This window comes from Microtus pennsylvanicus, chromosome 1 (assembly GCF_037038515.1).
Source record: "Microtus pennsylvanicus isolate mMicPen1 chromosome 1, mMicPen1.hap1, whole genome shotgun sequence".
In the NCBI taxonomy this organism is placed as follows: Eukaryota; Metazoa; Chordata; class Mammalia; order Rodentia; family Cricetidae; genus Microtus; species Microtus pennsylvanicus.
Genome location: NC_134579.1, coordinates 151,508,167 through 151,526,139, shown reverse-complemented (window position 1 = coordinate 151,526,139; position 17,973 = coordinate 151,508,167). Strand labels below are relative to the sequence as shown.

The window sequence follows — 17,973 nt, the reverse complement described above, 5'->3', positions numbered from 1 at the left end:
GACAGCACTGATCACCTGACCTACCCATAAGAGACAACAACAACCTTGGGGTCTACTCCAGGGAACAGCACCGACCAAGAGTTCTTCCTTAGAGAACAGGAAATACCATGTATTCTCCCATAGAGCAACATGATGGGTTACCTTGGAGGACAGCAGTGACTGTGCAACTTACCTCAGGAGCTGCAGGTTACATCTCTTGTGCATCTCACCCAGAAGCATCAGATATGGTGTCTTCTCCTAGACAGAACCTGCCAAGGTCAAGTGAGTCAGTGTAGTAGAAGAGGCTGTTTGTTGGGGGTTTTGTTCTGTCTGGTTTTTGTAGCCATTTAACCCCAAAGAAAATCACACAGAGGTTTACATAAGTTATAAAACTGATTGGCCCATTAGCTCAGTCTTTTTATTAGCTCTTGTAGCTTATATTAACCCATTATTCTTATCTATGTTAGCCACATGGCTCAGTACCTTTCTTAGTGGGGTAGGTCACATCCTGTTTCTTCGGTGGTCTGGGCAGGAACTCTGGAGTGGAAAGAGCTTTTTTATTTCCAGAAAACTCCTGTTCTCATGGCCCTGCCTCTACTTTATGTCTAGTTGACTCGCCTATACTTTCTGCCTGGCCAATCAGCATTTATTTAAAACATGATTGACAGAATACAAACAATTCTCCCGCAACACTTAGTAGACCATGTTGGGTGCCAAGTCAGTGTGTTCTTACCAATGAGAGCTAGACAGATATCCCGGTAAGTGGTCATAGGAGGGACAGCTCTAATCTTAGGAGATAAAACAGATGGAATTCTGTCTCTGTTATTCAGAGATAAATGTCTTGATTTCTGAAATGTGTGGAGTTAGGATTTTATACGAATGCACACATGAGAGTAGAAGGGGATTATTTGGGGATATAATGGGAACTAGAAGACAAAAGAGCACAGTAGAAGTTAATGGGGGTGAATAGGGACAAAGTGCATGAGATATTCTAATGGGAATGTCATTGTGAAACCTACTCTGGGCAATGAACACATACCAATAATTTTTCAATTTTGCTTTATGTTTGATGGTGTTTTTTCTACATGTGTATCTGTTCACTAGATGCATGCTTGATCTAAGAGGTGTTGGATCCTCTGTGACTAGAGTTACAGACAGTTGTGATCTGTCATGTGGGTGCTGGAAATTGAACCTGTGTCCTCTGCAAGAGTAGGCAGTAGTCTAAACTGTTAAGCCATCTCTCCAGGCCCATTAATAAAAATGTTTAATTAGAAAGTTTCCCTAAACATCATCCTTTCTGGCTTATCTCTGCTGGTTCACCTTCATAGCTACAGAAGTTGCTGGTGCAGGCTACTAGCAGGGAAAGACACCAATGCTCGTATCCAGTGCTGGACATTGCATGACACAATAACAATCTGTCCACCATTGTAGTGTTCTAGGGTAAGAATGGATTTGAGGTCTATTCATAGGAGAGAATGCCGTGCCTGGTACTGTAATCCTAGTCAAAAGCCCATGGTTGGGGAAGTCATAACCTGATACTGTTATTTTTCTAAATTATCATGCTGTCAACTTACCTTCTAAATATTTTATGTTTGTATTTTGCTCTCATATGGGATGCTCACAATTTTGGTAAGAGAAACTTCCTTTCCATGATGAGTTAAAATACTAAGAATAAAATTGGGTGCTTGGCCCTAAATGAGGCATCTGTATTAACTCCACCACACCAAAGCTCAGGAAACATCACAAAGAAAGGTAGGAAGGCTGTAAGAGTCAAAGAATGGGAAGTGCTGTTGGGTGCCATCTTCTGGACTTGGCAAGGCACAGTGTGACTGTACAACTGTGAACTCACAGCAGCTGTGGTTACCAGCACAAGGCCTACACAAGACCTGCCAGCCAAAATCACAACCTAGATGGGATAGATTATCTCCAGACCACAGTTCTTACTGAAAAGTTTTTAGCAGTTCATAGTTGTTGAGGGGGAACTTTTTTGAGGATGTGGGCACTAGCAGGCTTCAGTCCCCATGTCCCATACCCATACATGGACATATATGGGCAACACTAATTGGACTTCATGGATTATCAAAAATAAAAATTACATTAATTGAAAGGTAACATGTCAAGGGGGATAGGAGTTAGCTTGATGGTGAATATAATCATCATTTTTATATGTGTGTATGTATATGTTATCTTAATTATATATAATTTTATATATATAAAATAATCTTAACCCTCACAATACCCTGATACCTAAAAAATAGCCTTTTTGTTACTATTCTAGGCTTCTCTATCAATTAGAACTAAATATCCTAACCTTTCACCTCACATCATAATATGTGTGTGAACAAATATATATTCTATGTATGAATGAAAGTCTCAAAAATAAATTAAGAAATTTACCTAATAACTAGCATGTCTGTGAAATTTTAAGAGGTTTGAAAAGGCAAAGTGTGGTGGTGTTTGCCTTTGATCTCAACACTCAAGAGAGGCAGAGGCAGGTTTGAGGCCAGTCAAGGAAATTTATTGAGACCCTGCCTCAAAGTAACAGGAGAGGTTGACATACATTTCATATGAATATGACATGAATTTTTCTAACCAGACCACCTTTATAATATAATTAGCATGTAAGATTATTCTATGAGTTTAACTTCTTTAGAGTGAGGAAAGGAGATGTTAGTCAAAAGTCATGAGGTCTCAGAAAGTGAAAACATCCAACGATCACCGTATACCTTGGTGACCAAGTTGTGTGTCCCCAGAGTTCACTCCGATGTCTGTTTGACACACACATGCATTTCTGTTGGCTGAACTTCAAAGATACCACATCCCACAATAGACCTTTGCAAACATCCCAACTGTCAGTCAAGTTCCCTGAAAATAGTCTGATTTAACAAGATCCTGCCACTGAGCAAATTTAAAGATAAAGAGGGCAAGGAGGAAGAGGACCATGTGGAGGAGAGTCACTGAAACAGTCCATATCCAGGACGTTCCTGTACACAAAACGGTGCAATTCTTTCAGGTTCAGTTGTGATTTCAAGATGTCTTCTACACAAAGTAAGGGCAGTTGTTCCAACAGACTATCAGCAGCCAGGGTACATAATTTCTTGAAAGTGGTTTCGATTCCCTTTTTGAAGGAACAAGGGTGTCTCAAAATATAGTATGCAGAATATGCTTTCTAGGGAGACAAGGTTAAAGAACCCCAACCTGTCGGGGGTGCTACTATTTGCATTTGGCATCTTGAATGAGACTCGAATTAAAGAGTTGGTGGCAGTTTTTGACTGCCAAATATGAATTGCAGCCAAGAGGAAATTCCTGGAGTGTGAGTCAGGGGAAAATAAACTGTTCCTATTACTGATGGATCTACAAGAAATTTTGTCCTGTCTCTATGAATCTCAGGAGAAGGGGCTTGTGAAGGAAGTCATGGCCCTCTTTGAGGAAATCTCCTTGCCTTTGAAAACCAACACAGACCTCATACATGCTTCCTTTTGCCTCAAGAATTCTCAAAATTTGCGAACAATATCCTTACAAGTAGCAAAGGGGATCTTCCCAGAGAATGATGCTGCATTGGGATCCACAGCTCAGGATCAAAGGTAAAAACTTTATTTTCCTTTCAGGCTTCTTAATGATGTTTGTATCCTCCATCTCACCCCATGTTTGACAGTAAGAGGTTGAAATCGCTCATCCTCTGTAGCGCAAGGTAGGACATTTTATACCTACTGGACTTCTTCCTACTTAATAATAAAAGTGAAAATAATTGCATGATTAAGGATGCCAAGCTAAAAGGAAAACATCGTAAAACCTATAGTCGCCTTTCTTTTGGTGACCAATTCTCATATTATTTCCTTATGGCATATTCACACAGGATTTTACTTGATTCTCCTGCCTGGATCCCTTCACCTCCCTGTCCACTCTCTGTGTTTAAGCCCTTTTCCTCCTGGGTATCCCCACTTCCACTTTTATAGCACATGTGTTTTTATTAAACTTACTATGTATTTTTGTACAGAAGTCAAAGGACAGCTTCTTAAATGAGACCAGTTCTCTACCTGAGCCATGAGCAAACTGTCTTTCCCAGTGAATCATCTTGCCTGTCCTCCTATTACATGTACTCTCTTATCCTCTCTCTTAAAGCCTTTCTTGTTTTCTCCACTCATAGGTCTTTTTGTGGTTTTCCTAAGTATGCAACATCATTAGCCATCATGGAAGCAGAAATGAAAGGTATATTGAGGGTCTGGAGAGATGGTTCTGCCGTTAGGAGCACTTCCAGAGGAGCTGAGTTCAATCCCTAACACCTTCATGGTGCTTACAGCTATCTATAACTCCAGTTCCAGGGGATCTGGTGTCCTCTTGGGGCCTCCATGGGTGCTAGGCATGTACATAGACATGCCTACATAGACATAAATGTAGGCAGAACATTCACACACATGAATCATAAATCTTCAGATACATACGTTTTGCCTTAATTGCCTTCACCTTATACCTTTTTCAGCATCAAGCACTATTTCATTACTAAAGTTGCCTTTTTCAACTTGCTATATATGTAAAACATTCAATATTTGTCCTTCTGGATCATCTTACTTCACTTTACATAATGTCTTCTAGTTCCCTGTGTTACTGCAAATGACTATATTGTATTGTTCTGTAAAAAAAAAATTAAATCATAAGAGCTGCAGGCAAATGAATGGAATTGAAAATTACCAGGCCAAGAATCCAGATTCAGACAAATACTGTGTTCTCTCTAATAAACTAATTCTAGATTTTCACTTTTTTTTATTTTTTCAGACAGGGTGTCTCCGTATCTTTTGGTTCCTGTCCTGGAACTAGCTCTTGTAGACCAGGCTGGCCTCAAACTCACAGAGATTCGCCTGCCTCTGCCTCCGGATTAAAGGCGTACGCCACCACTGCCCGGCTAGATTTTTATTTTTATGTGTGTATATACACATAGGTGATGGTAGTACCAAAGACTACTGTTTTATGCCAAGTGAACACAAATTATAGTCACCTGGGGAAAGAGAACATAAAATTAAGGGAATGCCTCCATTATAAGCCAGTCTGTGGGACATTTTATTTTGGTTGATATTTATGGGAGGGCACAGCCCACTTTGGGTGGTTTCATGACTGAGCTGGTGGTCTTGGGTGGTATTAGAAAGCAGATTGCACAAGACAGTAAGCAGTGTTCTTCTGTGGCCTGCTCCTGCCTTGGGATCCTGCCCACGGTCACGGACTGTGATAAGGAAGAAAAAGGCAGGTAAACGCTTCATTCCACAAATTGCTATGGGTCATGGTGTTTAATCACAGCAGCAGAGAAGCAAAGTAGACCACCACATACCATGAGATGGGCAGATATCTCATCAGAAGAAATGCAGGTCATATGTGTTGCATGAAAACATAAAGGAACTATTTAGAAACAAAAGGAACCAAAAAGAAACAGGCAGGTGAGTAGAGTAGACTGACAAGAATGAAGAATAGGAAAATGCCATGACAACCATCCCTTTGGAGGCTGATATAAAAGATGAGTTTCAAAACCATTTGTAGAAAGTGTGGAGATGGCTCAGTCCTTAGAGCTCAATCCTTAAATCACTTAAATAGAGGCAAAGGGAAAGACCTGAGTCTCAGATCTCAGAGCCTACCCAAAGCCAAAGTAGTGCATACCTCTAATCTCAGCGATGGTAAAGTGGAGACAGGTGGATTCCTGGAAGTTTGCGTCTTGCTGACCTGGTCTACTCAGTGAAGAGCCAAACCCATGAAAAACTCCGCCTCAGGCAAAAGGTAGAAAGTGCCTGAGGATTTATAGAGGCATGGGAGCATACATGGATACATGTAGAAATTAAAATCAGCCTCTCTCTTATTTTTGTAGGTCTCAGGACAACCAACACCTGTTAACTTTCTGGACAGACCTTTGTGACATGTTTCATTCAAATGAGAAACTGGTCTTTCTGGACATCAGCAATAGCTACTTCAGCAGTTCCTTACTGAAGATCCTTTATTATAAACTGTCCTCTGCTCCCCGTCATCTCCAGAAAGTGGTGTAAGTAGGACCTGATCTCCGGAGAAGGTCCCTCTAGCATTTGACCAAAGCACTTACATTTTAATACTAGAAGAAATCCTCAGACTTGTATCCTAGAATCTAATCTTGTACCAAGATACAGGGAATTTAGTTGACCCTAACCTTAATTTTACCTTGAAAAGGATCCTACAGTAACTTCAGTATAATGCAGGATACATTTCTAATGTCCACAAATACCATAATAAAAATAATCAAGATCCCTAGGCAGCCTGAGTCCTACTGTGGCAACCATTGGTCTTTAAATAGAACAGAGTCCCCAACCTCTTTGGACACTTGAGCTATTTGGGTTTTTTGTTGGAGAAAGAAATGTTGGCCTGTGCATTGTAGAATAGTGAGCGGTGCCTCTGACCTCCACATGCCAGATATCAACAGCATTTCCTTCCTTCAGTCATGAGATACCTTAGTATCTGCAAGTATCATCTAGTGCCCCAGGGAATGCAGCACCATAACAGGCTGGAAAACACTGGTGTAGAGATAGAGAGCAGTGTGCCTAAGGCTTGAGCATAGAAAGTCATCTGGGCAAGGTGTGCACATCCATGACCGAAAATGTACACAAATGAATGAGATTGGGATGAAAGGTGTCAGGTAAAAATAACAGCAGGAGAAAGATAAATATGTAATGTAAATGAATGAGTGCAGAGTGTGGAAAACTTTCGGTCTTCCTTGATGTTCATCTGTGGATTATATGGCTAGAAGGCTTAAATCTAGAAAGATGTGAGTCACAAGGGTTTCAGAAAAATTTTCTGTGTTCATACAGAGTTTTTCCCTGCACCATGTGCATGCCTGGTGCCAATTGGAGATCAGAAGATGTCAGATCCCCTGAAACTAAAGTGACAGACAGTACTGAGCCACCCTGTGAGTACTAGGAACCAAACCTGGGCCATCTGCAAGAGTAACAAGTTTCATAACCACTGAGCCATCTCTCTGACATTTCTTCTTCTTTCTTGGTGTATCAGAATAAAAGCCCTCATCCAATAAGGATTGCATTGGATGTTCAGTCTTATTTTAAATACAGTAGAGCACCTCACAGCCTTCCATAAGACACAGTGTCTGTGTAAAGGTGCCCTCTGGTAACACTTCAGAGAGAATCGACCTTGCCTCTTTGATTCATCTCCATCAGAGAGAGAGAGAGAGAGAGAGAGAGAGAGAGAGAGAGAGAGAGATGGCTTTTGTGTGGATGATAACTCTCTTTTCGTAGGTGTTGGAAATGACTTAAGAAACCAGGATTTCAGATAGTCTCTAAAGAGAATTTTTGGTCAATGGGAAGAAAGCTTTAGTTGAGGTGAATGAGGTCTAGAAAGTAGCATCTACTCTAACGTCACTATAGTGGCAATATCATGATACATAGTCCATCCGTGCTATAAAGAGTTGGGGCGAGTCGGAGAGGGTGGTTTAGAGACAGGGTCTCACTGTGTAGCCATGGCTTTCCCATGACTCCTCTATAGACTAAGTTGGCTTCAGACTTCTGATTATCCACCTGCCTCTGTTACAGACCAATGCCGCCACACATGGCAGGAGAGCATAGGTCTTCCATGTTCTCTCACACAAAACAGAAAATGGCTTATTTCACACAATGTGATCTTAAGTTCCATCCATTTTGGTAACATTATCTCCAAGGGTCTGATGCCCCCTTCTGGACTCTTAGGGCAACTGCACTCCATGCATATACCCACACACATGCACATACAGACACATATACATATAATCACATAATTAACAATAAATCTTTTTATTTATTTTTATTTTTTTGGTTTTTTTTTCAAGACAGGGTTTCTCTGTGGTTTTGGAGCCTGTCCTGGAACTAGCTCTTGTAGACCAGGTTGGTCTCGAACTCAGAGATCCGCCTGCCTCTGCCTCCCGAGTGCTGGGATTAAAGGCGTGCGCCACCACCTCCTGGCCCACAATAAATCGTATTAATATCTATCTTATAGAGAGAATATCTAATGGCTACACATACACAAAAGAAAAGAAAATGAGCATCTTGCCCAAAAGCAATGTGTTTCTAGATCATTTCTCTTGTGTAGGATTGTAGTCATGAAGTCAAAAAGAGGTAGCTGTGTGAGTTGATGAATATGTGATTTGGCTAGATTGGGTCAATTATCTCACAAAGCATACATATAACAAAACAATTTTGTATGTCTTAAATACAATTTTTTGTCAACAATGCCTTGAAGAATAGAGTGGTTTAATGTAGGAGGAAGCTAAAGTTTAAACATAGTGCATTCCTTTGTTTCTGTTTATGTATAGGAGAGGTATAGAAAGTCAAACTCTCATCTCTTTAGAAATTTGCTTTACATTTGTTGAGTGGAGAGGCATGTGGTGTATATATTTATGTGAATGGAGGCCAGGGGACAATTTTCCAGAATTGGTTCTTTCCTTTTTTACTGTTTGGGTCCCAGGGATCAAATTGAGGTTGACAAGTTTGGTGGCAGGTGCCTTTATTTACTGAGCCATTTCATCGGCACTCAAGATTTCCTCTCTGTATTCTTTTCCTCAACCTCAAAAATATTTCCCCAGCTGATGTATACAAGAAATTGTGCCTCATTTTTACTGGTTATATAACCCTCTCACATCTGACCCTGAAAGGTGATGACATGAGCATCGTGCTTCCCTCACTGGGCAGAGTTGTGAAAAACTCATTGTGCAACCTGAAGTATCTCAGGTACATCTCTTCATTCCTAAAACTCTATCAGTTCTTCCTGTATAGCAAATCTAAGTTGGAAGGAAAGGCTGCTTATTCTTCAAATAAAATATCACTACTCAGGGAACATGTACCAGAGGTGAACAAAGAATTCAGTCTTCATCTTCCCTGACCTCTGAACATCTTAAACTATACATATATGTGTGTGTATATGTGTGTGCATGCATATATGTATATATGCATGTGTATATTTATGTGCATGTATATGTATAGATATGTGTATATGTGTTAGATATGTATATATTTATATGCAAATATATACATATTTAATAACCCTGTGACCAAGAAACCCCTAGAATCTGAGTAACAACCCTATCAGGTCATTTGTTTGTGGTTGTAGTTATATTCTTCTTGAGTTGTAATTCAGAATGTAAGCTTGAAGACCCCATCTTCCTTCCCAGCAAAAAAAGCCTTCTTCAGAGTATCAGTTAAACCTTCCCCTAACATCACCCTTAATTGAGATGTTCTCTACTACCACCCCCATACTATGATCCATGGATCCTAGCAAGACCACATTTGAACCAAGCAGCAGGAACACACTGTAAGACCACACACTGTGCCTCTGCTTTCCCTGGTATGTGATGTTCACCCATTTGACTCGGTCTTCTTGTCAATAAAAAAGGGGTTAACATGCATCCCATAAGGACTTGGAGAAGAGGTCAAACAAGTCATGAGACAAGCTGTTACTGCTCTCAATACCATCCGTGGCAAATGACCCTTTTTTTGATTCTTCTGAGAAAATTATCTGGGAGGAAAGTATGACTTGAATATCTGGAAATCCATTTTCATTTTAAGTGAATAAGCTAATGCCCAAAATTAAATGAAATTCTATGTAAGTTAATGTATGTAATTTTGTTAAAGCAGTTGGAAGGCCACATAAAATGCCAATACCTTGATTTAATTTAGTTACCTAGTTAAGGTGTAGGTGCTAAGAGAGCCTATATTCATAAATTAATAATCCTATATTCATAAATTCATGGCAGTGCAATTAGCACTATACCTCTGCACATGGGTGTGTGGTCATTCACTGACAACCTACCAGTGTCCACAGCACCAAAGAAAATATGACTCTCCCTCCCCTAACTGCCATCAACTGCCAATCTCTTCAGCTAAGAGTGGGCCTAAAAGAGAACATGAATTTGGAAAAGAAATTTGTTGACTTGACAGGGGTAGGAATTAGTAGAAGAGGATGTGAATGAGATACATTATATATGCAAACAAAATATTAAAAGAATAAAAATTGAGACAGAATTATACTGTGTAGTTCTGCCTGGCCTGGAACACACAGAGATCAGCCTGCCTCTGCATCCTGAGTGCTGTATTAAAGGTATGTGGGGTCAAAATTTATGTGAGAAAGAATGAAACTTGGTGAACCTAGGTAACTAGACCATATATTCATACTCAGCCAAGAGAGGGAGACCACAAAACTTCCCAAGAGTATATACATTTGAACATTAGGAAGTAAAGCACTCATTCCTACGATGGGAAAGGAAACTCAAAAGTTTTTCCATGGAAAGCTCAACCAAGGAGAACAAGCTTATTCAGAAATATGACCACCTCAACTAGCCCCAGTCAGTTGCTCTTAGCTTTTTAGAGCCTGCTTTGACATTCTGCTGTCTCTTGAAATTTATTCTTTTACTATGCACTTAATGAACTCACAACTGGAAGATCAGCTCTCATGTGTCATTCTCTGGACCATTCAGAACATACTGGTTCTTGTTTCTCCCACAGTGTGAGTTCTTGTCCTGATGCTCTTCAGAAATGGCATGACTTTTTCCAGGCCCTGAAAGTCAATGAGTCCCTGACATGTCTGGACCTCACAAACAACAAACTCTGGGACAGGGTATCAAGCTGCTATGTAAGACTTGGAAGCAACCGAAAAGCAAACTGCAGAGGGTGTCGTAAGTATATCCTCTCTTCCTGCAGAGCATCTCTCTGAAGTCTGAGCTGTAGAGAGGAGAGACATGTTGACACCACACTTAGGAGGCAATCCATTTGAGTCCACTTTGGATGCAGATACCTGCTTCTGAGTTATTGACTCTGCATCGTGCACTTTGCTCTTCTCATTCTTTTTTACTGAGAATTTCATAGATGCAAATATATATGATATATATCATATATATGTCATTTGATAAAACTCATCCCTATTTTCTCTCCTATGAATTTTCTTTAGCCCTGTCATCATTCCCTCCCAATTTCACAAACTTTTTACTTAAACCAACTGAGTTTATTTATTGTACATGGGAGTGGGACAATCTTCTAGAGCACTGGTCACGTCTCAGAAACCTTGTCCCTGAAGAAAATTAGACCCCTCTTCCCCCCAGTATCCATCAACTGCCAATAGCTCCTCAGCTGTAGGGTGGAAACATGAGCCCCTCCCTCAGCCATGATTTTGGCTGGCTTGGTCATATGTTTTCCTCATTCTAAATTCCTCACGTGATCACGGCTGTGTGATGGAACATGAGGATTTTACCTTCTGGAGACAAATGGAAATGTCATCTCCTCTTTTAATAGCTATATGATTTTTTGTTGCTTGTTTGTTTTGGCTTCGGATTTTTGTTTTAGGTGGGTGGGTTTTTTTTTTACAATTCCAAAATGACATGTGTACTATGCATAATGGCATTCAATCTAATCTCCCAATCTATCCTCCTGACAAATCTTTCTCGTTTATACCTTTTCATTTTGGTTTGTGACTCACTAAGATTAACCAGGCTATCTGTGAGACTATGTTTGAAGCTATGTGTTGGAGTCAGGTGGGCTCAGCAGAAGAGACACAAATAAGGATAGCAATCTCCTTCTCCTAAAGTCTATCTAGAGCCACACTTGAGAGATAAAGGGTGGGGCCTGTGAGCCTCTCCCCTTCCTAGAGGGATAAGTTGGCAGAGGCGCTCCTGTGTGGTCCAGGTGTGTGATTCATCCACAGGTTGGAGAACTGTCACCTCACTGGAACCTGCTGCAAGGACCTCGCTTCCATTTCGATGGTCAGCCAGACTCTGACACATCTCAGCCTGGCCAAGAACAATCTTGGAAATGGTGGCGTGAAGACCCTGTGTGAAAGCTTAAGCTACCCTGAGTGTAAACTACAAACTCTCGTGTAAGTCGTCTTTGCCTGCAGATGTTTGAGGGTTTGTATGTGTACGTAAGTATGATACATATGAAAGAAATTCATGATTATTCTAGCTAGCAGAAATATGCCAATGATCTTCCAAGTCAGAGTGATATAAGAAACGTCATTGGCTGGGGCTGCATCCTAATGCTAGCAGATATATACAGCATGAGTAGAGCCCTGACTTTATTATTCTCACCATTGTACTCAGAATTCCTTGGGAACTGATGCAATAAAGACACTCTGTGGAGACTTGAAACTTCGCATTTGCCCCTTCCAAACACTCAGGTGTGATTCTATTTCCTATTTCATAAAAGGTTTCCTACATGGTGGTTTGGTGGAGGTGAGATATCCAATGATACTGAACAGTTCACTGTTGACATTAGTCACTGGCAGTCATTGCATTTGCTCACCCAATAATATCTTTTTAATGTTTCAAGACAGGATTTCTCTGTATAGCCCTGGCTATCCAGGAAGTGACTTCATAGAATAAGTCAGTCTCAGAAATCCACCTGTCTCTGCCTCCTGAGTGCTGGGATTAAAGGCATGTGTCACCACAAACAATGGTCCCAAAATAATATTAACCTTCTCCTGAATGTTTCTGTTGCACTGATGGGTAAACTGGGTCACAGAATAAAGTCAACACTGCACGAGAAACCAAGAAGCCATCATTGTTCGGTATTTGTCTTATTAATGAAAACAAATGACAAGTCTAATGTGGTGTCTCTAAAAAAGTGGAAACCCGGTATGATGGCACAGCCATGATTTCTGGATCTTGGGAATATGAGATAAGATTGTCCAAGTTGGACTTACACACTGAATTTCAAGCATTCCTAGACTTCAGCAAGAGGTGTTCTTTCAAAGAGCACAAATTTTCACAATGGTCGGGAGAGAGCTTGCTTAGTAAAGTGACTGAACTCAAACACAAGAACCCCAGCGTGCACATGAATGCCAGGCTTTATGTTATATGTTTGCCCATCTGTAGCTTAATGACCTGTATTCTGGGAGATACCCATCATCCAGAAGAATAAGCAAGCTAAGGTTTTAAGAAAGGAGAGCTATACCAGAGAGCAGACCCGGGTATATTAACCAGTCCCACATACCCTTCTATGGAGCCATTCCCCAAAACTGTCTCCTTTATATCAAATGTTGGTTCTTTTAGTCTTTTTGTTGCATTTCACACTATCTTCAGTAGACTGCCTTAGAAACAACATTCTTTTCCCATGATCAAGCAGCAGTCCCCTTGAGTTGAGATGTGAACCTTTTCTCATAGCTAATTTGGCTAACAGGTTATGCTATTTTAGGATTTCTAATGCTGTGACAAAACGCAATGACCACAAAGCAAGTAGGGGAGGAAAGGGTTTATCTGACTTATACTTCTGTATTGCTTTTTATTATTGAGAGAAGTCAGGACAGGAGCTCAAACAGGTCAGGATCCTGGAGGCAAGAGAGGGAAAAAATAGGGTTTTTTTTTTTTTGCCTCTCGAAAGCTGTAATTACAGAGGCAGGTAGGTCCCAAATACTTGATACACAACTTAACCTTGCCCATCAATGAGCTCTTGTTGCAGTCAGAAACCCTGATTCAAAATACAGTGTGATCAAGACTGAAGGATGTGCACATATGCAGTGTTTCTATTACTGCAGATACCTTTGCCCTATTAAATCAATATGCAGGGCTAAGTGTGGGATTCAGTCAGTAGTGTGCTTACTTAATGTGTGCCTTGAATCTGATCCTAAGAACTGCATAAAACTGGGTGTGGTGGTAAATGTAGAAGACGGAGGTAGGAAGATTAGAAATTCAAGGCCATCACCAGCTACACAGTGAGTCTGAGGTTGGCATAGGCTAAGGAGACCCAATATGCTGTGGCTAGGAAGTTAGCTTAGTGTGTAAAACTCTTGCTGTGCTAACATGAGGACTTTAGTTTGAATCACTAATACCTAAATAAAAGCTATAGACCATACAGGTCTATAAAACCAGTACTTGGGAATGGAATCAGGAAGATTCAGGGAGCTTTTGGCCAGTCAGTTTAACCAAAATGGTGAGCTCCAGGGTGTCAGTGAGGGATCTTGACTAAGACAACCAAGATAGTGGGGGTATGGACAGAGGTTTCAGCAGTTAAAAGTACTTGCTTCTCTTGCAGGGGACCTAGATTTTGTTTTTAGCACCGGTATGGTGGCTCACAGCCATCTGTAACTCCAGTTCTAGGGCTCTAATGCACTCTTCTGAGCTCCCACAGTCACCGGGCACACATGTGGGGCACATACATACATGTAGGCAAAACATTCATAGACACACACACAAAAAATCAGGTGGGAGCAGTATGGTAATGAATTGATTGAGAAAGCCATCCCTATAACAACATCTGGCCTCTATATGTAGTCCAGAAGTGTATTCTACCAACACACACATGGGCACATATGCATGTACCATATACCAAATAAAATCTAAAATATCAATATGCAATTCTACTTTGCAGTATAGTGTTAAAGTGACCCATAAAATATTTAAGGTATGTTGGAAATTTAAATGAATTTTCCATAAGCTACAAGAAACTATTTTTCTCCCCTGTTTGTTACCTAGGTTGAAATTTGATAACACTGACCTGAGAATCCAAAATCTGATTCAAGAAATGAAGACAAGCCATCCACAATTGACCATTAACAGTAACCAACCGGATCCTAAGAAAAAGGAACTTTCTTTCCCTCATTTCATTTCTTGATGCCACCTGGCATCATTACTCTCCAAAGGAGTAATGGGCCTTGAAGGTGAGGGTGAAGGCCCTCTGGCTACCCTGTCTGATCTTTTGGTAGCTGGGATAAATGTTTTATCCTTCATTCCACCCATGGCTCTGTATAAACCATACAAGTCACTGAAAAAAAATGTTATGTGTGAAATGTTTATAATCACTGGTATATTGAGAAATAATGATGAAAACATTCATGAACAGCTGTGTTTACTAATGGGGTCCCACAAAACTGAAGAGATCTTAGGTTATAATGTGACACTATTCCCAGGTATATGCAAGATATACACCCCATATAGGGAACCAAAAACAGACCAAAGTATGAATACCAGGAAAATCCAACTTGGTGAGCCAATGAGCTTTGTTGGGATTACTTACAAAGATGGTTGCATCACCAAAGTCCACCCCAGAATGGGTGTTGCTCAAGAAAACTGACAACCTGGAGCATGCTACACAACTTGCAGATAGTTCAACAGGTTGGAGACTCTCCACCAGGTCGCTGGTCTGATCTGGTCTGGTCTGGTCTGGTCTGAGAGTACCACTTAGCAGCTTTACTACTTATGCATGCTTGAGGAGGAAGGGCCCTAGTATATCTGGTCAGTTTCGGGGCCATTCTGAAGCACTGAGTTGCTTACTTTCTGGGCTTAAGGATCTGCCACACAGGGCAGAATGTTTCACCTCCTTTAGAACACCCTGCACCTTAAAGAGCTTCCCTCCAAGACGGAAGAATTTTTATCTCAGAAGAAATTGCTAGACAACAGTAAGGGAGAATGCAGAGGCAATTGTTTGATTGCACCTACTTCTATAGACCTGCCAGTGTATGCTTTAGTGTGCAGCTCTGGGACCAAGCCAAGGCCTTGCACAGCTAACTAGGTGTAGGGAGTAGAGGAGACCCTGAGAGATTAAAGGCCTGACTGAGTGTGTATTATTGACCTAAGCATGGCCACGTCCAGGACTCCAATGCCTCAACCCCACAGGATTGGCCAAGGCTTGCCTGGGTTAGGTACAAGAAGGATGGCCAAGCTTTCCTATAGAATCCAAGTGCAGTTGAGTGACAAGTGTGTGTAGACACTAGAAGCTGCAGTTTCCTCCTCCTGGGTCTTTACTGTTATGAATCTGGGATTGCTCAGAGAATAAATTTTCATACAAGGCTTTTTATTTAGATACTGGTACCTGGACTGATTGATGCCCCTGAGAGTGCTCTAAAAATGTAGCCTTAAATGGTATCAGCCCCAGCCTTGGGCAAAATCTACAAGATTACATGTATTCTGCAGAGTAAACAAGCTTGATTACAAAATCAGAAATAGCAGTTAACCTTCTGACCTACTGTCTTGCAAGAACACCAATTTTACCAGATCAGTCAATTTTAAAAACAGTCTTTAATGTCTTGGGAAAATAGGAGATGGGCTGCTAGATTCGAGTTTGTACAAACTATAGGCTTACATTTTAGATAAATTTTTTGCATTTTGCCATTTCTCAAGCATAGTTACTAAAATCTCTAATGTTAACCATGGCATTTATAACCATAGACTGCTTGCCTACAGAGACTGCTTATCAAATCTTGATAACCTATCCCCTTGTTTAGTACCTCATAAACGTACTGATGACCAGGGTGGCTGGAAGTAATTTTTGCCCTCCAGTGGTAGCAGACATTCACGTGATCCCAGATATTTTGTATGTGTGTGTATCTGTCCTTTCTTCATCCTCTTGCCACCCCAGTCAGAGTTTTAAGATCCAGGCTATATAAGTCACAGTAACTAAGGACTTTGTCATTGAGTTATGATCCTGGTGTGTGGGGGTGTGTGTGCATGTGTGTTCATTCATGTGCATGTGGAGACCAGAGGTCAATGTTTGGTGTCTTTACCATATCAAAACAGGGTCTCTCACTAAACTTGGAACTCCCCGATTTGATGAAACTGACTGTCCTGTGAGCCTGTCTCCACCACTCCAGCACTGGGGTTGCAGGCCCACCGAGTTGTGATTTTGTTTTGTTTTTGCTGTCCAAGAAGCTTCTCTGACCCAGGTTAAGAGCAGCCTGGGACTACAAGAATAAACTTTAAAGCTTAGAGGGCAGTTTGTGGGGTCACTAACAGTGGAACCAGGATTTATCCCTAGGGCATAAACTGGGTTTTTGGAGCCCATTCCCTGAGGAGGGCTACCTTGTTCAATCTACATTCAGGGCAGAGGGCCTTGGTCCTGCCTCAAGCGATGTGACAGACTTTGTGGACGCCCCATGAGAGACCTCACCCTCTCTGAGGAGTGGATGGGGAGTGGGGTGGGGGAAGGTGGAAGGAGAGGAGGGAGATTGGTATGTAAAATAAAAAGAGATTGTTAAAAAAAAATAAAAAAGACCAGATAACTGGAAAAAGTAGGGAATAGGTTTGAACTCACGGGCACACGAAAGGACTTTCTGAATAGAACGCTGACAGCACGGGAACTAAGACCAACAATAAATGTGACTTCACAAAGCCAAAAAGCTACTGTGCAGCAAACGACACTATTATTCAGGCAAAACAGTAGGCTACGGAGTGTGAAAAGATCTCGCCAATTACATAAGTGTTCATACCTAGAATAAAGAGCTAAAGAAAATAAATAACCCAGTTAGAAAAGGGGGTACTGACCCAAACAGTTTTCAACAGATAAAACAGAGATGGCTGAGAAACACTTTAAAGAAATGTTCAGCATCCTAAGCCATCAGGAAATTGCAAATTACACTACTTTGAGATTTCACTTCATCCCAGTCAGAATGGCCAAGATCAATAAAACAAAAGACAGGAGGTTCTGGTAAGGATGCAGGGGAAGGGGACAATTGTTCATTGCTGGTGAGGATGCAGAGTAAGGGAACATTTGTTCATTGCTGGTGTGAGTGCAAACTGGTACAAACACTACAGAAATCAGTGTGGAGTTTCCTTAAAAACCTAAGAATTGATCTATCTCAAGATCTACTGATACCACTCTTGGGGGATGGCCCCCACAGGCTCATTCATATATTTAAATGTTTAGTCACTAGGGAGTGAAACTATTTGAAAGGATTTGAAGGATTAAGAGGGGTAGCTTTGTTGGAGGAAGTGTCAATTGGGGTGGGCTTTGAGGTTTCAAAAGCTCACATAAAGCCTAGGGTCTCTCCTCTCTCTCTCTCTCTCTCTCTCTCTCTCTCTCTCTCTCTCTCTCTCTCTCTCTCTCTCCCCCCCCTCTCTCTCTCTCTGGATCAGAATGTAAAGATCTCAGGTAATACTCCAACACTTAACTTTCTTTGCAGTACCATCGTCTCTGTCATAATGATAATGGACTAAGCCCTTCACACTATAAGTAAGCTCCTAATTAAATGCTTCCTTTAGCAAGAGTTGCCTTGATCTCTTGAAATTTTCAGGCAAATGGATGGAAC

At 41.0% G+C, this 17,973-nt stretch overlaps 1 protein-coding gene across 1 annotated transcript; it reads left to right on the top strand.

Moving 5' to 3' along the window:
- Positions 1–714: 714 nt before the first annotated feature.
- Positions 715–14,564, top strand: Nlrp2 (NLR family pyrin domain containing 2). Its single transcript, XM_075987361.1, is given in 9 exon segments — positions 715–737; positions 3,108–3,563; positions 5,828–5,998; positions 8,508–8,699; positions 10,470–10,576; positions 10,579–10,639; positions 11,662–11,830; positions 12,056–12,132; positions 14,426–14,564. Coding segments are annotated over 9 exon segments (1,395 nt in total).
- The last annotated feature ends 3,409 nt before the right edge of the window (positions 14,565–17,973 follow it).